At 41.9% G+C, this 22,104-nt stretch overlaps 2 protein-coding genes across 6 annotated transcripts; both read right to left on the bottom strand.

Moving 5' to 3' along the window:
• Nucleotides 1-675: 675 nt before the first annotated feature.
• Nucleotides 676-3,989, bottom strand: LOC139380060 (BOS complex subunit TMEM147). Of its 2 annotated transcripts, none has more exons than XM_071122524.1 (7): nt 3,778-3,989; nt 3,369-3,485; nt 2,888-2,957; nt 2,310-2,512; nt 2,034-2,118; nt 1,748-1,869; nt 676-1,328 (listed from the first exon to the last, which is right to left on the bottom strand). In XM_071122524.1, exons 2-7 carry the CDS (start codon nt 3,443-3,445, stop codon nt 1,208-1,210), a joined length of 678 nt encoding a protein of 225 aa, XP_070978625.1. In that variant the 5' UTR covers nt 3,446-3,485; nt 3,778-3,989; the 3' UTR covers nt 676-1,207. The 2 variants fall into 2 exon arrangements, with proteins under 2 accessions (XP_070978625.1, XP_070978632.1); XM_071122531.1 differs by having other exon boundaries at nt 3,768-3,818.
• Nucleotides 3,990-5,499: 1,510 nt separating this feature from the next.
• Nucleotides 5,500-21,461, bottom strand: LOC139423301 (glyceraldehyde-3-phosphate dehydrogenase). Of its 4 annotated transcripts, none has more exons than XM_071175089.1 (11): nt 21,361-21,461; nt 12,397-12,456; nt 11,242-11,338; nt 10,919-11,025; nt 8,633-8,723; nt 8,244-8,362; nt 8,022-8,103; nt 7,727-7,878; nt 7,315-7,477; nt 6,059-6,156; nt 5,500-5,912 (listed from the first exon to the last, which is right to left on the bottom strand). In XM_071175089.1, exons 1-11 carry the CDS (start codon nt 21,459-21,461, stop codon nt 5,843-5,845), a joined length of 1,140 nt encoding a protein of 379 aa, XP_071031190.1. In that variant the 3' UTR covers nt 5,500-5,842. The 4 variants fall into 4 exon arrangements, with proteins under 4 accessions (XP_071031190.1, XP_071031189.1, XP_071031191.1 ...); XM_071175088.1 differs by lacking the exon at nt 21,361-21,461 and adding an exon at nt 20,290-20,366; XM_071175090.1 differs by lacking the exon at nt 21,361-21,461 and adding an exon at nt 16,022-16,097.
• Between the last annotated feature and the right edge of the window lie 643 nt (nt 21,462-22,104).

Genomic DNA, 22,104 nt, shown 5'->3' with positions numbered 1-22,104 from the left:
TTTTCACTGTCTATCTGTTCCCCACAGCTATAGGGTATGCAAACAATGAGACGTCTCACCTAATGTTGCAACCATTACAAATAGGTCTACCTTGCCATTGACAACAGGTTTCAATACAGATTGGTCAATAGGTTTCCACACAGACTATTCTGGTCAACAGGGTTCTATACAGACTAGACTGGTCAACATTGTTTCCACAGACTAGACTGGTCAACAGGTTTCCACAGACTAGACTGGTCATTGTAAGGCTAACTACAAGGGGAACAATCTATTATCTCCAGTGAATTAAAGGTGGCATTCCGGTGGTAGGTGTGGAGCACCGATCCTTCAGATTGGAAAGGCAATATGTGTGGGAATCTGGACACAACAAGAGTATTCATCATTTAAGGACAAGCCCACTACTGTACAGACACCAAGTCACCATGGAAACCAGCCGAATTGGGTCACACAGTACATAATAGGGTTTGTAGTAACAGTATGCGTGCACGTCAGGTGTGAAAATGTGATTCTTCTCCGTACAACACCACACCATACATAAAGCTCTCATACGAGGAGCCTGAACTACACCTCAAAGTTGAGTACAAATTTGACCTCCATCTCCTCCCTTTTGTAGATGTTTTAATTAGATTTTGTATAGTATATATTGTGTAATAAGCACACTGCACAAATCAAAAGTAGCATATGAAGTCATTTATTGGCCATTCACACACACCTCACTAAATTTCCATAGAGTAGCATAACCCACTGTTACCATGTCATGTAATCTTACAACATAAATAAGCCATTATGCTGCTTCAGTCATGTGACAAGAAGTGTGCCAACATTTGTATTTCATCATGTTGAATGAGATTAAGTTAATCTCTTTCATACCTGCAGCAATGCAGCTGAGCACACACAGTGTAACAACAGTATTGTACCATCTGCTTACATGTTAAAGTAGTATATTAATTGTACTACAACGCTTAAGAGTCATCCACTTTCATCCACTTGTTATAAATACTCAATCTACCGTACTAATTCCAACACAATAATAAATCATACATTTAAAAAAAATAAGTATCATAACAAAAAAAGTCTGAAATCATGAATGCTCATATTCCTGCCATCTTTCTGAGCGATACAAAATTAATCTGTACAGGCGCAGTCTGGTTGAAAGGCCCTGTGTGTGTGTGTTAAAGACCCTCTTTGTTTGGGCTCCCAGCCAGTCTCAGTTGCTGTGCACCAGTGTGACGAAAAGGAAGAGAGAACAGAGGGAGATGGATCCAGTGAGCACCGCTTTCACCAGGAGGGCTGTCCAGCTCCCCAGCAGGAACACATGGACAAACAACCTGAGAGAAGTTAGAGGACAGAGGAGAAAATGAGTAGATGTCTATGAACAATTATGATTATGGTTGTGTAGCTTTGTTTTATACCAATATGTCAGTTGTTGGCTACCATGAAACTGATTGTTGCTAACATCATAATTACAATGGATTATGACATGAACTTGGAGGTGTCATTGTTTTCAGTACCATTTCAATACTGTATTGTTTCTTTTGAAAAATAGGGGTTGGTTCTCCAGACCATTACACAACTGTAGCTAGCAGTGTTTATAATGACCTCTAGTGGTGTAGAGAAAAACTTCAGTTCCCTCCCCAGAACAGATGAGCACTATGAGCTGAAAACCAGCTCTGTGAGGATGACCATTTCTACAGTATGCAGTTCCACGGTTCCCTTCACTGGGTACGTTGAAGTACGTGATACTCACTCCATGAGGAAGGCCTTGTATACACACAGCCCTAGCAGTACAGTCACAGGCAGACGGAAGCTCTTCGGGAGGTCGTACCGCGTGAACATCCACACCACTGCTGCCATGGCGATATAGTGCACCTGAAATAGAACACGACACCGAATTTCCTTAAAAACTAGACTTCTTCCAAGCCTGCCACAGGACATGTAATGTTGATGAGTATTCATTATCTAAGTATTTACTGGAAGTCAAAATAAAGGTCTATTTGATTCAGCAGTATAAGTGTAAGTGCAAGGGGATTTACCAGGCTGATGTTGGAGTCGAAGCTCATCTGTATGTACTTCCAGTCAAACTCAATGCCTCTGGCACCCACCCATAGAGGTATACACCTGGATGACAGGGCAAGAGGATTAAATACAAGAGACACCATTGCAATTAAACATACTGACAACTACACTAGTGAGCTTGGGTAGTGAATGACTATAATCTACACAGAAATTAATGTGAATCTGGAATGCACCCAAAGAGATTTAAAGAAAAACAGCAGGGGAACAGAGAAAGATAGAGAAAGAGAATGTACCTTGACATAACGAGCTCTGCTGTGGCCCATCCCATCGCTGCCACCATGATCTTGTACTCTCCCTTCCCTGCGTTCCTGGACATGACCAGATGCAGGCCCAGAAGGTCTGCTAGGTCCACCGTGGCCTTCATAAACTCACCAACAAAGTCATACACGCCAGCTCCTCCCTCCCACGTAGGGAAAAATGTGGCCAGAAATAGCATCTGTAACAGAGACATTGTTAATGTAGTAACACATTTTTTTTTATTGTCACATATACCAGATAGGTGCAGTGAAACATGCTGTTTTACATGGTCAGCCATAGTTGTACCGCACCCTTGTAGCAAATTAGGGATAATTGCCTTACTCAAGAGCACTTTGACAGATTTTTCACCTTGTCGGCTCGAGTATTCAAACCAGTGACCTTTCGGTTACTAACCGCTAGGCTACCTGCTGCCCTAGTAGGATACATATTAACTAGTAATAACTAATAACTAGTAGGCTACATTAGTAATCAAGCAGTTTTTAGTTCCTTTGACAGAATGATGGTACTTTTATTGCTTTTCAGAAAACAGACAGTTCGGACAGTCAATGTTCACCTTGCATAGCTGCACAAATAGGTAGGTAGCTCCTGCTTGAACACATCTCCAGAATGCATTATATTCTGATCTACAATAGGGATCAAGAGAAAGACATTGTTTAAAACATTCTAGTATACAGACACATGGTTGCCTAGAGTGGCAGGAGGATTGGCTGACTTCCTCTCAATCTGCTGACATTTCCATGTAGATTACATTTCACCCTCTAAAATATATTTTTTATTTAACTCGGCAAATTAGTTAAAATCAAATTATTATTTACAATGACGGCCTACACTGGATTCGAACCTGGGACTGTAGTGATGCCTCTTGCACTGAGATACAGTGCATTAGACCGCTGTGTCACTCAGGAGCCCCGTAAGGGTGACTAACTAGTCAACAGATCATTAAAAAGATATGTTCAGTAGCTAGTACGTGTATGGGGTAAACTAACAAATTAATCCAATGCATTTTATATAGTATGAGAGGTGCTGATACTTACAATCCACTGCATTTGTAGGTTATAAAGTAGGGAAAATAAGCCAAGGCAAAGCAATTCCCGAAATGAAATAGCGTCATATTGCCAGGGAGTCCAACACTGGCGAATCCTCCAACGAGTCTGTGAATGAATGAAGACATAATGGCTGTTAGCTAGCAACAATTATCGACACAATATTAGCTAGCTAACGTTAGTTACTTTAGAAGCATTGGAGCAGATAATCTAACAGTAACGTTAACGTTACTTGCTAGCATCCTCTCTTCCTGCACGCTCAAAAGGTTGCTTCTGTGCAAGGTCTAACCTATTTATTCCGCCATTATAAATTTAAATATGTTAGATACATTAAATGCGTATAAAGAACACACGTCTAAATGAAGATCGGCACGAATCATTTAGAAATACCTGTACTTACTCAGGTTGACCGAGGGATTATTAAGATGCTAAGGCTAGTTTGCTAACTCGTTGGTAGAAGGACGGAAACTAGTTTTCCAGTAGTTACCACAGCCACAACGTCGTAATTGGCTATATCGTGGAAAATTAAAAACAAAAATGTGCCTTTTGGTCTTAATTTAAGGTTAGGGTTATGCATAATGTTAGCAGTGTGGATTTTCTAAGGTTCCAAATCAGATTTTAAAGAATATAAATTGTAGAAATAGGCGGGGTTTATAACTTTGTGGCGGTGGTAACTAGTAACGACCCGGAAACTACCAAAATCCTACCATTAAATGATTCCGCTATTCCTTGATGTCCCCGACCTAATGGTTCCGCTCGTGCATTAGGACAGAAACTCAAATAGGGTCTTGTAAAGCAAATGGACGGGACGACAGAACGGAGTCATGGTTAACCGTAATAATTTCAAGGCAGGACTTCGGCAGTTTCTGACAAGATTGTTTCGTATGAAAAGGTTTACAAACTCTGATTTCTGATGTTCATGCAACGAGTAAATAGTTCATGCATTGTCGTTGACATGAAAAATACAACTAATGACAATTTATAGGTTTAAGGATATTTGCAGCACTATAGCTAGCCTGGACAGCCGCTAGTTAGCGCTATTATCCACTGACAAACGACGTTAGGAATAATAGCGTTATCTTGCGGCGGCAGGGCTACACTAGTAGTCAAACGTCGAATTAAAGGCCCAGTGCAGTCAAAAACGTGATTTGTGCGTTTTAAAAATATTTCCAAACTATGAGCTTGAAATAGTACTCTGAAAATTGTAAAATTGTGATAATGCCCTTTTAGTGTATGAGCTGTTTGAAAAGACAGCCTGAAATGTCAACCTCTTTTGGTGGGATGGAGTTGGTCTGCTCTTGCTAAGAAAATGTGTTTTCAATTAAAATGGTCAAAAATAATCACAGTAAGGTACTTAATTGTTACCCAGAAATTTGATTGAGCTATAAATGGCTACATTGAACCCTTAAAGCTCATTATGGTCATTCAGGCATCTACAATGTGCAGTAGTCTAGGCTACTGTCTAATATAGAAATGTACAACCATGCGATAATGACATTCCAAAATAATGGATGTTGTGGCATTTCATGTGAACAGTGTTGAATGCAGAAAATATACCGGTCATTTGGTTTACCTTATTGTGCTACAATATTTGCCACTAGATGTCTCCTGCAATTTCCGTTAGGGCAGGATTAAATCACTTGCAATAGTGGACTAACAGAACTTTCAGAATGCATTTGCATTTTCTTGGAGAGTTGATACTTGATTGAGAAACTCAGTCCCATGGCCTTACACCCGTTCAATTCTGTCAGATAACCTGGCTGAGAAGTCATCCAGTGCAACATGCATAATAACCAGATTGATATTGAATTTGCCAATCATGTTTGACTCCTGGTCCTAGGTACCAACAAGGGTATGCAGACTTTTGTTCCAGCATAGTATTAAAACTGGCCTGGCTAAAGCATCAGCTATTAAAACTGTAGTTTAGGGATTAACATTTGTATGTTCAAATAATGCAAATGTGCATACAAAAGTCAAATCCTGTCATTAATGTAACAAACATCAACAAGCATCATCTTCATGTTCTGCATCCTAAATGCAGATGACGACTTATGTCATTGTGAGAGAACATGTTCTTATAACACTGGGCAAACAGGAAACATGAACAACAAGGCAAGACAGAGACATTTGTAAAGATTTATTACTTTTTTAGTTACAGTAGCTTGTCTTTCTCACTTGACTCTTAAACTAGAATTATTTTAACACCAATATTACATGGTAACAGCCAGTATGGAAACATCACAGCAATGTTCTGGGAAGACAAACACATACTGTCAAGTCAAAACCGTCTCAGTGGGACTCTCATAAAGGAAAAAACAAATACTCGTACACACAGCCTACTACAGAGACTAAGTTGTGTTGTAGAGAGTGGTGGAGGGCTGGTGGTACTAGGGGTGTGACACTGGAGGGTGTGAGTGCATGTAAAAGGGGGGTGGGTCCCATTGCAGCTTTCTGGAGCCGGACAGTTACTCCTTAGAATGCATGTACAGCAACAGGTCAGCGACACGGTGGCTGTAGCCGAACTCATTGTCATACCTGGGGAAACACAGACAGACAGAGATGGAGTCATAGTTTAGTTGAGGGCTGAGAATAACCAAAAAAGGGGTCCAGCATTAGCAGGGGAGGAACTATAGAATTAAGAATGATTGAATATTTACTCTAATTCTAAGGGAGTTATTTACCAGGAAATGAGTTTGACAAAGTTGTCGTTGAGGGAGATGCCAGCGCCAGCATCAAAGATGGAGGAGTGGGTGTCGCCAATGAAGTCAGAAGACACAACCTGGTGGGACAGGAAATAAGCAGTGAGAAACCCACCAACAGAACAGCTGCAGTATACAGAGATCTATGTCATCTGGGAGCCCTGCTTTTAAACTACAACTTACTAATAACGCATATAATTGCCAGTAAAACTGAGCTCCATTGCCACCTCTGCTCATATTTCATAATTAACTTCTCTAGGGTAGGGGGCAGCATTTGGAATTAAAAGCATGCCCAAATTAAACGGCCTGCTACTCGGGCCCAGATGATAAGATATGCATATAACTGGTAGATTTGGATAGAAAACTCATTTCCAAAACTGTTAAAATAGTGTCTTGAGTATTAACATAACTGATTTGGCAGGCAAAAACCTGAGAAAACTACAAAACCTACTTCATAAATGGATTTTTCTATTCAATGCCATTACAGTATCCATTGACTTAGGACTCAAATTGCATTTCCTAATGCTTTCTACTAGATGCCAGTCTTTAGAAATGGTTTCAGGCTTGTATTCTGATAAATGAGGGAGTAAGACCAGTCTGAATGAGTGGACCCTGACGTGTCACAGAGCTTTTTCATGCGCAATCCCGAGAGTGCCTTTCTTGTTGACCTTTAATATTGACGATGTTATTGTCCGGTTCAAATATTATAGATCATTAAGGCTAAAAACAACCTGAGGATTGAATATAAACATCATTTGACATGTTTCTATGAACTTTACGGATACAATTTGGATTTGTCTGCCTGTTTTGACTGCGTCTGAGCCTGTGGATTACTGAAGAAACCGCAAACAAAACAGGTTTTTGGATATAAAGACTTCAAACAAAAGGAACATTTATTGAATGTCTTCCGAGTGCAACCATATGAAGATCAAAGGTAAGGGATTCATTTTCTCTCTATTTCTGACTTGTGTAACTCTTCTACTTGGCTGGCTACTGTTTAATGATTTGTCTGCTGGGCTATGTTCTCAAATAATTGTAAGGTATGCTTTCGCTGTAAAGCATTTTTTAAATCTGACAGTGGTTGGATTCACAAGCAGTTAATCTTTAAACCTATGTAAAATATGCTTTGTTTTCTGAATTTTTATAATGACAATTTCTGTATTTGGCGTTCTGCAATCTCACTGGATGTTGGCCAGGTAGGACCTAGCGTCCCACCTACCCTAGAGAGGTTAACTTACAGAGTCCTCAGTGTATCCCAGGTATCCCTTCATGGGTCCTTCGGCGGCCTTCTTGACAGCCGCCTTGATCTCAGCGTAGCTGCCAGGCCGGGACAGGCGGCAGGTTAGGTCCACCACTGATACGTCAGCCACAGGCACACGGAAGGCCATGCCAGTCAGCTTGCTGACAGAGAGAGAGAAGACTTACATCAGCACTTGTATAATCAGTCTTTTTCATCACGCACACATCTGCATTCAGCATCTTTGATAAGTAGTAGGCACAATCACATAAATGTATGCAAACACCCATCACAGGAGGCTGCTGAGGGGAGGACGGCTCATAAATGGCTGGAATGGAGTCAACCACATGGAAATCACATTTTTGATGTCATTCCAACCAGCCTCCTGTGACACACACACACCATCTACTGACCCGTTGAGCTCAGGGATGACCTTGCCCACAGCCTTGGCAGCTCCGGTGGAGGCAGGGATGATGTTCTGGTGGGCACCACGGCCATCGCGCCATGCCTTGGCAGAGGGGCCGTCCACCGTCTTTTGGGTGGCGGTGTAGGCGTGGACTGTGGTCTGAGGACCAGAGAGAGAAAAAGATGAGCATGGTTTCCATAGCTTCAGCAGATGTGTCAATATGGACCACAGGAACAAGAGACATTCAGATGCTCCCTGCTCATGAAGATGCATGGACAGTCTAATGGAAGAAAAACACTGACCATGAGGGCCTCCTCGATGCCGAAGTTGTCGTGGATGACCTTAGCCAGGGGGGCCAGGCAGTTAGTCGTGCAAGATGCATTACTGTGGATGACCAGAGAGAATTACAATAGGTCACCAATTCAGATGAATCAATTATGCTACCCTTATTAAAAGGTTGACCGTTATTGTGAAGAGTTTGCCCTTTGATCATGAATGTATTGGTCAGGAATTAAGGGACTCACCTGACGATGGTCATGCTGGAGGGGTCGTACTTGTCCTCGTTGACTCCCATGACGAACATGGGGGCGTCAGGTGAGGGGGCAGACACAACCACCCGCTTGGCACCACCCTGGATGTGGGACTGTGAAAACAGAAAAGAAAACATTGAGAAAGTCTCAAATCTTGAATGCACATCTAATACATCATATTTTATGTTTGTGTCTGGATCTGACTGGTCCTAATACACCTGAGAACGGTTGATAAAGTCTTTAGAGTTTCATAGGTTTATTTTGGAAAAGTACATTAGGGTTACTTATTTGGCTGACGCAAGGCATTGTTGAGCGCTATAGTCATCAGTGCTTGACAAGGACACAAGTGTGTCAGTCTTCTGTGTCTGGGTACTGCTACTTACAGAGGCCTTGTCAATGCTGAGGAAGACTCCGGTGGACTCAACGACGTAATCGGCACCGGCTTTACCCCATGGGATCTCATGGGGCTTCATACTAAATGGGGAGAGAGATATTAAGGAAAGCTTTGACTATGTACAGTTGTGGCCAAAAGTTTTGAGAATGACAAATTAATTTCCACTAAGTTTGCTGCTTCAGTGTCTTTAGATATTTTTGTCAGATGTTACTATGGAATAGTGAAGTATAATTACAAGCATTTCATACTTGTCAAAGGCTTTTGACAATTACATGAAGTTGATGCAAAGAGTCAATATTTGCAGTGTTGACGCTTTTTTCCAAGACCTCTGCAATCCGCCCTGGCATGCTGTCAATTAACTTCTGGGCCCCATGACTGATGGCAGCCCATTCTTGCATAATCAATGCTTGGAGTTTGTCAGACTTTGTGGATTTTTGTTTGTCCACCCGCTTCTTGAGGATTGACCACAAGTGGGATTAAGGTCTGGGGAGTTTCCTGGCCATGGACCCAAAATATCAATGTTTTGTTCCCCGAGCCACTTAGTTATCACTTTTGCCTTATGGCAAGGTGCTCCATCATGCTGGAAAAGGCATTGTTCGTCACCAAACTGTTCCTAGATAGTTGGGAGAAGTTGCTCTCGGAGGATGTGTTGGTACCATTCTTTATTCATGGCCGTGTTCTTAGGCAAAATTGTGAGTGAGCCTACTCCCTTGGCTGAAAAGCAACCCCACACATGAATGGTCTCAGGATGGTTTACTGTTGGCATGACACAGGACTGATGGTAGCGCTCACCTCGTCTTCTCCGGACAAGCTTTTTTCCAGATTCCCCTTTCTGATATTTTGGGGCTTAAGAGAAAGTGACTTAACCCCAGTCCTCAGCAGTCCAATCTCTGTACCTTTTGCTGAATATCAGTCTGTCCCTGATGTTTTTCCTGGAGAGAAGTGGCTTCTTTGCACCAGGCCATCCTCCAAAAGTCTTCACCTCACTGTGCGTGCAGATACACTCACACCTGCCTGCTGCCATTCCTGAGCAAGCTCTGTACTGGTGGTGCCCCGATCCCGCAGCTGAATCAACTTTAGGAGACGGTCCTGGCGCTTGCTGGACTTTCTTGAGGGCCCTGAAGCCTTCTTCACAATAATTGAACCGCTCTCCTTGAAGTTCTTGATGAGCCGATAAAATGGTTGATTTAGGTGCAATCTTACTGGCAGCAATATCCTTGCCTGTGAATCCCTTTTTGTGCAAAGCAATGATGACAGCACGTGTGTCCTTGCAGGTAACCATGTTTGACAGAGGAAGAACAATGATTCCAGGCACCACCCTCCTTTTGAAGCTTCCAGTCTGTTATTCAAACTCAATCAGCATGACAGAGTTCTCTAGCCTTTTCAACACTCACACTCGTGTTAACGAGAGTCACAGACATGTCAGCTGGTCCGTTTGTGGCAGGGCTGAAATGCAGTGGTAATGTTTTTTTGGGGTTCAGTTCATTTGCATGGCAAAGAGGACTTTGCAATTAATCTGAGCATTCTTCATAACATTCTGGCGTATATGCAAATTGAGGTAGCAGACTGAAAATGAATGTGTCATTCTCAACTTTTGGCCACGACTGTACAGACTCAGTGAGCATAGCCTTGCTATTGAGAAAGACCTGGATCTCAAGAGATGAGACTATGTGCACACAAAATGAGGTGGAAACTGAGCTGCACTTCCTAACCTTCTGCCAAATGTATGACCATATTAGAGACAAATATTTCCCTCAGATTGCACAGACCCACATAGAATTCAAAAACGAATCCAATTTTGATAAACTCCCATATCTATTGGGTGATATTACCACAGTGTACCATCACCACAGCAACCAGTGAAGAACACCATTGTATATACAACCCATATTTATGTTTATTCATTTTCCCTTTTCTACTTTTAACAATTTACACATCATTACAACACTGTATATAGCCATACTGACATTTGAAATGTCTATTCATTTGGAACTCTTGGGATTAACATTCAAAATGGGTGAATATTTATTTTAAGCCTCAGTGTTAACACTGAGCTGGGCCTTGCAGACAGGTGGCACCAGCCCTCAAAGGCCAATAGCAACACTGAGGAGATACTGGCCAATGGGATTACAGACCACTGAGGTAATACTCTGAGCCAGGGAGAAAGGGGCACACACGTTCAATCCCAAATCAACCTAGCCCCATAGAATGGAACTTCACTCAGATGTACAGAAACGCTGCACGCACGAGCACACGTGATGACGTCGTCACTCACCACTGGAATACGGAGATGGAGTGGTCGTCCACAATCAGCTTCCCGTCCTCCATGCTCACCTCACCCTTGTAACGGCCGTGGGTGGAGTCATACTTGAACATGTAAACCTGTGGAGAAAGAGAATGTTGGAGAAAACCTTGATGTTCTCTGACAATGTCAGTTTTGTTTATCAGTTCATTACACATGGGGTAATTGGTGTGTTATTACAATAAATACTACCACATAAGCACACGGGTAGCTTGATCTGGCCTCCTCTGATTAATATGGCAGGGTGTCATGTTATATGAAGGCTGTTGGTTGAGGGACTGAAAGACTCAGCTCACCATGTACTGCAGGTCGATGAAGGGATCGTTGATGGCAACGACTTTGATTCCCTTCTGCAGGCAGGCCCTGAGGACCAGGCGGCCAATACGGCCAAATCTGGACAGAGAGGGAAAGGCTGGATTCAGTACAGACACAGGGCGACATGGGATTTCTACCCTAAAAAAAAAAAATTCTAAAATCCCATCGTCCGGCCTCTGTATTGGGACTGCTGTGAAAAATTCCAGATGATGCTAAACTAACATGTTTGAGTTAGGATTTACAAATCATGTGGAAGGGTGAGTGAAGTAGTGTGTACTTAACCATGTGACTCGGATGTATGTGCATTGGTGTGTTGGTTTACAGTGTAATCCTTATTATCTGTTAACAGTGCGGTCCTCCTCTTCCCATCTAACACTACGGACTCCCCTCAACACCACACCTTCTGGGGCTGGTTGCACCAGTTGGTCGTAACTACGTCCAACGTAAAATGTGCTCTACGCTGGACCTAAAAATGATCCCTGTTACACCACACACACGGCTATTACTTTAAAGTATTTAAATTAGCCTACTTTATTCCAATATCTTCGTAATTTAGAGGGTCATTCCCACAGTAATTATTGATTGACCCATCCAGATGTGGTTTAGAAAACATGCATAGTGGTGGGCTTTGCAAAGTGATGAGACGTGCCTCGCAAAGTTCAGAATGGTCACGAGGATGGTAACAGCCTAGTAAATGGGCGCAGGCTAGCAACCATCATTATAAAGCATCAAATCCCATGATCGCCCATTGCTTACACCGGACTTAGCTACAACTAAATTCTTATCCCAAAGTTGGACGTAGCTACGCCCAAACTAAAATGTAATAACTTTTACACTCAACTGGTCACTGATGACAACCACAGGCTCTGTGGGGGCTGACAGATACCCATAGGAAGACTACCAATGTCTGTTCAGTGTTCACTGTTTGCTGCTCCCAATTGCGATTTACACCATAGATCCTTCAGTTATCAGTGTGTTTTGCAATTGCATTGCTTCATAGCCTGTTATTATTACATAACTCTTAACAGGGGCTGGATGTCTTTGTGGGTGATTTTCCATTATTTTTAATGGCAGTGTTTAACACCGTTTTTGATAAATATGCAACCATGTGTATTAGAGGTGAATGTAATGCTTACCCGTTGATTCCAACACAGAGGTCTGACATAGTTGCTGTTGATTGGGTTGTAGTGGTGAACCTGAAACAAGACAGAAAATGTATTGCAACAAAAGTATCTCCCTGTAGAAACAGCAAAGTCTTGCAAAATGTACAGCTTTCACAAAGAGGGTAGGCCTAACTAACACCGACTCTTCCCAGGCCGTCTATTCCCACAGAGCCTAGAATCGGCAATCACTTTTTTTCTATAACAGAGATAGTAGTACCACAGTTTAATTTGTCCAGTTAAGTAACAGCAGTTAGCTAAGTCAAACACTTGTTCTGCTATGTAGTGAAGGACTAGGTGGCCTAGTGATGGGAGGTGTAGGTTAGATGTGTCCCTAACTTGGCTACATGAGGCTCCATTGTCTCCAGGCCTGTTTAACATGCCAGACAGAGAAGCAGCAGGCCCAGACTTCCTATTCAGAGGACTTCCTTTGTCGACTCCAGGGGAAACTAGCCCAGTATGGAACAAACACTGGGTTCTGGGCTCCTCCCTTCTAGCCTGTCTCAATCCACAGGGGATATCAATCAGTAGCTCTCCTCTGCAATGTTAACTCTCACTGTATTACCAGCCGGTAGGACTGGTGCCAGGCCAGTCTCATTACTTTCCAGAGGCTGCGGTGTGTAAGGAACGATAAAATACAACCTTCTGGTTTAATAGGAGACTAGGCTATTGGTCTACTTTGACTTCTCCAATGGTCCCATATTGGAGGATTGGACACAGACATGCTTTCTGTTCTCAGCTCAACTTGCATGGAAACGTATAAATATGAGCCTTAGGATAGGCACATTACTTATGAGCAAGCTGCTGTATGTGTGGCATTTCTGACAGTGGCTGGCTGTTCTCTGAATTTCAAGCGCCAGACTAGTACTTTTAATTTCCCACTGGTGCAGTGAATGGAGTTGAGGCCCCAGATGGCATTAATTTTGTAGTCGGTGTGACTGCGTAAGGTGAGGAGGATTCACTGTGAGCTTGGCCCAGTTGGTTCATTATAGGCCAGTCAATCCAGACAGCATATGCAGTGCATTCTATGGCTCTTTAAAAAGACCATGGGTTGGAGGAACAGGCAGATTAGGATAAACCAGCTGGGTTAGTTGCAGACACTTCCTGTAACTAGAAAGCAAGTTATTACAGCTGAGACTATAAAAATAAGGCTTTATAGTTTAACTCGTCTTTACATACTGTTTGACCAAGTCAAAGAAATGTGCAACCAAATTGTATAGCCTAGCAAAAAAAAAAAAAAAAAAAAAAAAAAAAGTGGGTTAGCAGTGCTGAAGGTAATTTGAGGTTGGGAGAGGTTTGAACACATTTAAGGCAATACTTGCAAAATACAGTTGACCAATAACAATGTCTGGTACGTGTTGGAGGATGGACCGCATAACTAAGTTACTACCGTTTGCTAACAAAGTGATGCAACAATCAGGAAATTCCTGCTTCTTCATTTTGCATCGATGAAAACATTTGTTGGAAATTGATGTGGCAAACTCTTCTCAATGTTGAAACACTGCTGTTATAAACAAGTCCTAGCCCTGGGCTATAGATCTATCAATGCATCATATTTACCATAATCTGTATTGCTCTATACAGTGGCAAGAAAAAGTATGTGAACCCTTTGGAATGACCTGGATTTCTGTATAAATTGGTTGGATTTACATCTACGTGGACAGACAATTTCTCTAGTCTATATTGAATACATAATTTAAACAGTCAGTGTAGGTTGGAAAAAGTACGTGAACCCCTAGGCTAATGACTTCTCCAAAAGCTAAGTGGAGTCAGCTAACCTGGAGTCCAAGCAATGAGACGAGATTGGAGAGGTTGGTTAACGCTGCCCTGCCCTATAAAAAACCCTTAACATTTGAGTTTGCTATTCACAAGCAGCATGGCCTGATGTGAACCATGCCTCAAACAAAAGAGATCTCAGGAGACCTAAGAATTGTAGACTTGTATAAAGCTGGAAAGGGTTACAAAAGTATCTCTAAAAGCCTTGATGTTCATCAGTCCACGGTAAGAAAAATAGTCTATATGGAGAAAGTTCAGCACTGTTGCTACTCTCCCTAGGAGTGGTCGTCCTGAAAAGATGACTGCAAGAGCACAGGGCAGAAGGCTCAATGAGGTTAAGAAGAATCCTGGAGTGTCAGCTAAAGACTTACAGAAATATCTGGAACATGCTAACATCTGTTGATGAGATGTTAGCATTCCTCCTGACCGTTGTGCAGGTCTGATCCGCAACTACAGAAAATGTTTGGTTGAGGTTATTGCTGCCGACGGAGGGTCAACCAGTTCACATACTTTTTCCACCCTGCACTGTGAATGTTTACATGCGTGTTCAATAAAGACATGAATTTATAATTGTTTTTATCTTACCTTTATTTAACCAGGCAAGTCAGTTAAGAACAAATTCTTATTTTCAATGACAGCCTAGGAACAGTGGGTTAACTGCCTGTTCAAGAGCAGAACGACAGACTTGTACCTTGTCAGCTCGGGGATTTGAACTGGCAACCTTACGGTTACCCTGTTTAAGCACATTGTCTATTGTCGTGACTTAGATGAAGATCAGCTATGACAAATTTATGCAGAAATCCAGGTAATTCCAAGGGGTTCATACTTTGCCACTGTAGGTGACATTTAAACCAATAAAGCAAATGACAGACCCACTATTAATCCAGTTCAACTGAAAAAGAGTTCTCTATTGATTTGTCCTAGTCTGCCATGACAGTGATTTTGGCTGCACATGGAGGTCCAAGCGAACAGAAGTAAAATAACATTTAGGTCTATAAAAAAAAAGAAATCCGTGACCATGTTCAGTTCAAAGGAAAGGTAAATGTAGTTTCTTCTCAAGTTAAGATAAATCATTGGGCCATAACCTAGCCTCGCTGTAACCTTACCTAATTAAAACTCAGAAATTCTAAGGTTATTAACACATCAGCAACTGACAGTATGAGCAGATGTTACGCCTAAAATGAGACCTTGAAAAAGCATGAGTGCCTCTTTGTAAACTAATCAACAAGTGAAGGGGGTCACCATAACCTCAAAACCAGACACTGATATAAAAACCCTGGACAGATACCTTCTAGCCATGACTCTATAGGCTATCCAGCTTGTCAAATTAACATCAAAATAACATTTTAGCTAACCCTAATCCTTTTCCTAACTTTAACTTGCGCAGCAGGTTAGGATAATTAGGTTATCCGAATCAGCTACGAAAAGTCAAATCTGATGTTCATTTGACAAAAGCTGGATCCCTATATGAAGGGAGTCCCAGTTATCCTCCATTAGCTTTTCCACTGAGCGGAAGGTCACCGAAATGGGTGCACAGAAACAATCCATACACGGAACAGAACTAGTACTGAACTCTGGGCATTAGGTTAGACTAGTGGGAACAAAGCCCTTGGCGAAAACACCTCAGACCAATCGAAGCAACACTTTGGGCAATCAACACAAAATAGATATAAATAGGCCTAGGTTCTTCCAATGGATTATCTGGTTGTCTAATGTCTAGCACCCGGTTCAAACTGTCTGGGTGTAGGCTATAACGTGAGGGCTATGCAAAACTACATATTTAATTGGACTAGCTAGTATCATAAGGTCAAGTAAAGTACCTTACTGAATGGGCTTAGGATCTGTAGTATCCTCCAATGAGCAATAAATCATAGATCTCCTCACAACTCCTCTCCACAGCTTGCAGGCCTATATGTAAAACTGCTGTGCTGCAGCAAGGGAGAATTTAGCACTGTCTTTGAAAGGACACAGGATTGCCCTTGCATCTGGTTGGTGTAACATTAGACGACTTGATAATCTGTGCCTGTATTCCTGCGTGTGGCTCCCACCGCAACTAACCCAGCTGGTTTATCCTAATCTGCCTGTTCCTCCAATCCGTGGTCTTTTTAAAGAGCCCCAGAATGCACTGCGTATGCTGCCTGGATTGACTGGCCTATAATGAACCAACTGGGCCAAGCTCGGTGAATCCTCCTCACCTGACGCAGTCACACCGACTACAAAACGAATGCCATCTGGGCCTCAACTCCATTCACTGCACCAGTGGGGAATTAAAAGTACTAGTCTGGAGCTTGAAATTTACATTATTGAGCTATATAATATTCAGTAACATTGAACCTTTGGATAAGGACATTAAAAAGATGTCATCAAGTTAGACTGTCTGGCCATCTTCAATACTCCTTGCCACACAGGCATCACAAGGTGACCCAGCCATTAGTGAGACAGTCAAACAGGCAGTCCGAGAAGGCTCCATGTTAATATTGTGTTCACACCTTCCCTTTCAGCATGGTTCAAGCCACAAATCATCACCTCCATGTTGCTTCTTGAGAAAAAACAGAGTAGACAAGCCTCACGCCTGTCTCATCAAAAGAAAATGTAAGCGGGTTGTGTTATTGTGTATTATTGTCTGAAGTACTACCACCCCTCTTTTGGTCTCAAGAGTATGCAAGTGGGCGGACAAATAGAATCCTTTGTCGAGGGGACCAATCAATACTGGACTTGTGTTCTGGATGCCTCAAGATGTCAAATGGCTCTCAAGAGCTGAAATGGAGGAATTCAACAGGCACAGGCTGCTGACATGGTGGTGACTTAAAGCCCAGCACAGACAAACGGCACTGTTTGTACAGGCCTATAGGATCCACCTCTGCTTCAGACTCAACCACAATCAATTATCTGCCTGTTCTACTGAAAACTGACACTCAACATCAGGTTTAAATTAACCACATGTCTGCATACCAACAGCCCATGATCAGGTTCCAAACACCACTGAAAAGAGTAGTTTGATTGTGTCATTCAAGCAAAAGCCTGAGCCATGGTATATTTAGAGCTGGCACAATTACTATATAACATTGTAACAGATGAAGACTGTCATGAAAATAAAATAACCCTCAGAGTGATGTTCAAGAGGTGGACATTGAGGTCCAGGGAGAAGGCATGGAAGCCTGAGAGGAAGACAGTCTAGAAACTAAAGCTTTGGTTATCATTTTAGACGTTGAAAACATTTTTGGGAGATGTGATGGATCATTCGGTATTCTCTTGTACAGTGAAATCATCCCATGTGAAGAGTCAACTCATTTAAAGCTCAATTCGTAACATTTTTATTTCTATTGGGAGGATTTAATAATTTGCAATGATGTCTATTTAAGGTAAGGTAAAAGGTTTGTGCTAGTCTCCATATGATAAATATATCCAATGCAAAAAAATAAATAAAATCTACATTCAAATGGTATTAATTTGCATATATTTACATTAATTCCCATGGAAAGTTTCCACCTCTGAATATTTCCCAAATTGTGCAACCCTACTGGTACACACACACACACACACACACTATTTGGTGTGTGGAAAGAACAGCTGACTTAAAACAGGAGAGCCGGGCATTCATGCGGTTGACGCCATTTCGGCTGTAACATGGACTCTACAACCTGATGAAACTTTGTTGCTCCTTTCTGAACCAAGCAAGATGCTGTAGCAAACTAATATTTGGTTGTCTAAGTGATTCCCCCTCCCTGCAGCAGCACCTGGAGTCAGGAGTGGAGGAGAAAATGTGGATCTTACATCTATTCCGGTGACAGCGGTCATTTGGTTGACCAATAACCGCCATCCAAAATTCCATGACCTGACCGCCACATCCCTAGGTATATTGACCATCATACCAATAATATGTCATAGCAAGGTATTAAAAATGCCTGGGGTAATAAAGCTCAATAATAAGTACTTCGTTTTAAACATCCACCATTGGTAATTGTCTGGCTAGACAGACTTGGAACAATCAGTCAAGTGCTATGGGGCTACTCTGTTGGGGTGCAGCCGTCCACCCCTCCACTCACCCAGACAGGCACTGGTCCACAGCTACAGCACCAACCCATTACTGGGGAGAAACAGGGTGCCTGCAGTAAGTGGGTCATTCACCCCAGGAGCATACAGATACACTCAGGCAGAAAATGGCCCAGACAATGGGACAAAAATAAAGTGGGTGCGTCTCAATATGGAAGTTTATGAACGAGTTGGCCTTTTACTACAATATTCATTCAAATGCTGACAATCAAGAAACAAAGCAAAAACCAGCGTGTGGCTGTGTTGAGGGATGAGGCAGATGGAAACCATTCCTGTTAGCAGAGGTGAGCCTGGGAGCCATTTTGAGGAAGTGCTGTGTCATACCACCACGTCCATTTACTGTGCTGCACACAGGAAGAATGACACGCAACCAGGCAAATATGATGCAAGAGGCAGGCTGAGTAATTGTAGGTAATAGATATTTACAATGCAATAACAATAAATATACTATAATTTCCATGACCAGCATTGTCATTTGCATAGAGAGAGGACACACATTAACCTCTGTTGACCTCTACAATCTGTCTTAACCTCAGCAGAGAGAGAATGAAAACATGCTGCCTCACACACCCACCCTCTCACTGGCATTTTCTACATTCCCAGGCATGTCTTGAAATGATTGTAGCTCAGTAGTTTTCCACTGTTGAGACCTGAGCCATGAGGGGCAGGCCCTGATACTAGAGACTGAAGACTGCTCAGTATTCACCATTCAACCTGCTCACGGACTGCCACAAGCCTTTGGAAAATAAACTGCATTAAAACTCACGCAGCCCCACAGCTAGAATATTATTTTCAGTAAATCAATATATCAAACATCTTCTGTATTTATGAAACAAACGCGATTACCTAACATTGTTGGTCAAAAGCATGTTTCATGATCATTCTGAATCGTTTGAAAAGTCTGATTTTATAGCCTGCAGCTAAACTATTGTATGTGGGCTAATCTCAAATACAGCAAATAAACCTCTGATAACATCCTCAGACTAGGAGAAACACGACATCCATGTGATAATTTACTAATGTCATCTTTGGGGAAGTGATAGCTAGCTCTAACCCCAGCATCAAGAGAGGACACCGTCAGCAAGAATCAAATTCAAGCCTAGTAGAGCCAGGAGGTGTGGTTAACGATCAACCCAGGCAGTTATACAGCTAGTGATGGGCTGCATGTTACATCAGCAGTGCTTATTAAGTTCTCACCACTATACTGCACAAAAATAGGCCTACATAAGGCAGGTAAAGAACAATGTGTTCCCTTTCACAGACAAAACTGATTCAACAGCCACACACTAACAATACAGGTATAAAGAACACACGGATAGGATTCTTCACACACACACACATACTGTAAATAATGGTGGGGGAAATATCTCCATGGTAACCTCAAGGTGATTAAGTGCATACCAAAAAAAGGAAAGCGCATTGAGCAGGTCAGAGAGAGGGAGTAGAGTTTGAGGGAACCACCTCTTTTTACACAGGAAGACACTGGTCGTGGTCGACATTGCAGACGACTTCAAAAGAAAGTCGAGACTGGCTGATTAACTTGCACCATAAACAACTAATCCATTTCATTTGTAGATCAGTCTCAATTTTCCCATGATACATCACAGTTTCGATGATCTCGAACACAGTCTTTGAGTCAGAGAGTCTCTTAGCTGCAGGCATGTTCAGGCCTAAAACAGGACTAGGCCCTATCAATAGTCACACGACCAAACCAGTACATCATCTTGTTTACATTAGGCCTTTGCAATCAACACCCTTAGCAGTCTTCCAGAAGGATACTTGACACAGTGCACATGCATATAAGCAGGCCAAACTGGATAAATTAGCAGTTTACTAATTTGGATGATGATATGCATTACATATTGGTCATTGAATACATTTTGAAATACATAATTATTTCAACTATTCTAACATGCCATCTGTTCTTTTGGATGAGGAATCATTTTATATCCAGAATATAATAAGTGGTTTATGCAGGAAACAATTAATTCAGCAGGGAATCATTCACTCAAATAGGCCAGGTCTGTAAAATGACCTTACAGTATGATACGACCTTCATCGCAGTGATGAAAAGGCCCATCTGGCGATGGCTGCCTCTCCATCCTCCATAGTGACCCGAGTCGAAACCTGTTGTTCGTGTCTTTGCAAACGGTTGACATCTTTATTAAAGTCTAAAAACCATGTATATTTTAGCAACTAATACAATTAGCTACAATTCGGACAAAGTAACCTAATCGGTAGGCACATTGATGCGACACGGCACACCATGGCTTCCCCCTTCAGAGAGCGTCATTGGAATCATGCAAGTAATCTTCAATCATTATTACTCTCATACCCAAAATTAAAACTGTCAACATGAATGTATCAATTACAATTCAACATCCACTTCATTAAAAAAAAAAAGTGGGCTCGGCTTAAATTTGGCTACATTTCTTGGTTTAGATTTTACATCATTGCCACGGTAACATTCTAGAATGCTCTGACGCAATCAAAAGAATTCATCATGAGTATGTGGTGAGGCACGTAGCCAGTTAGCTAGAGTAACATTTCTGGGATTTCCTGTACAGACATCTATGCCAGAACTCTTGATTTACACCGAACATTTGATACAACTATTTAGGGTCAGATGTGGGGAAACAGATTAACTAGTTATTTATTGCATGAAGACAATCTAAATGTTGTATAAAGCCACAATATTCGTTCTCAACAGTCTTCCGAAAAACGAATCATCGTTCGAGCTACAGTGTCACATAACCTATGCACATTTTACCTTCTAATGGATGAATAATGCACCTTGATGGTCTCAATAAACGCTCAACTCGTGTCTTAATAAATAAGATTAGTATGTGCTTTGCATTAGTTGGCAAACCACACGTCATATTTTCAGAAATTAAGTTGTACAGAAACGTGAATTATTACACAAGGCCATAGGCGCATCCTTTCCCCGCCTCCATCATTTCCTGGCTTTGTAATGTTAAAGCGAAAGGAGAGGCTCAGAAGTAGCTACTGCTACACTATTACAACCGTATTCAAAAAACAAAAAGACACATATTAAGCAATAAGTATTACAATGACTGTTGTAGAATAAGTCATTTTGTCGATTATACATACCTTGAGGAGATGCTGCAGTGACTGTGCAAGCTGAGAGAACAGTCTTCCAAATTTATAGCAGACACGTGACACGCGTATTGGTCTAATTGCCCTAGAAACATGACGTCACTTGATCTTCTGCTGGGTCACGGCTGCTATGGAAACCATAGAGAACTGGGGGAGGTTGCCAAATTATGGGCGGTACGGGAGGATGCTGCAAACTGATTTTTTAAATTAATATTTTATTTAACTAGGCAAGTCAGTTAAGAACAAAGTCTTATTAACAATGACGGCCTACACCGGACAAACGGCCAACTGCCCTATGGGACTCCCAATCACGGCCTGGAATCGAATCACGGTGTCTGTAGTGACGCCTCTAGCACTGAGATGCAGTGCCTTAGACCACTGCATCACTCGGGAGTTCATGATGCCCTGCACATCCAACCAAGCATTGATTGAGTATTTAGAAATAAAAAATAGGCTACGAATGTTGTTTTTTTTATGAACAGAAATCGAAATTAGTATTTTATATTATTTTCACACACTGAACCATAACCATACTAACGGATCATTAATGACAAAGTCGTTCATTTGCATAATTTGATGAAAAAATCTGAGAGTACCGCTCTAAAATTCCACATACTACAGCACGTGACTATCTGGGCACGTGTTCTGCAGAGCATCCGGCTTCTGGGCTACGTGAGATATGGTGCGTGCTTTGTGGAATGGATGAAAACCGTGTGAGACCACATTGTGGTGAATCCA

This window comes from Oncorhynchus clarkii, chromosome 2 (genome assembly GCF_045791955.1).
Source record: "Oncorhynchus clarkii lewisi isolate Uvic-CL-2024 chromosome 2, UVic_Ocla_1.0, whole genome shotgun sequence".
Lineage (NCBI taxonomy): Eukaryota > Metazoa > Chordata > Actinopteri > Salmoniformes > Salmonidae > Oncorhynchus > Oncorhynchus clarkii.
This window is presented reverse-complemented; position numbering and strand designations above follow the sequence as displayed.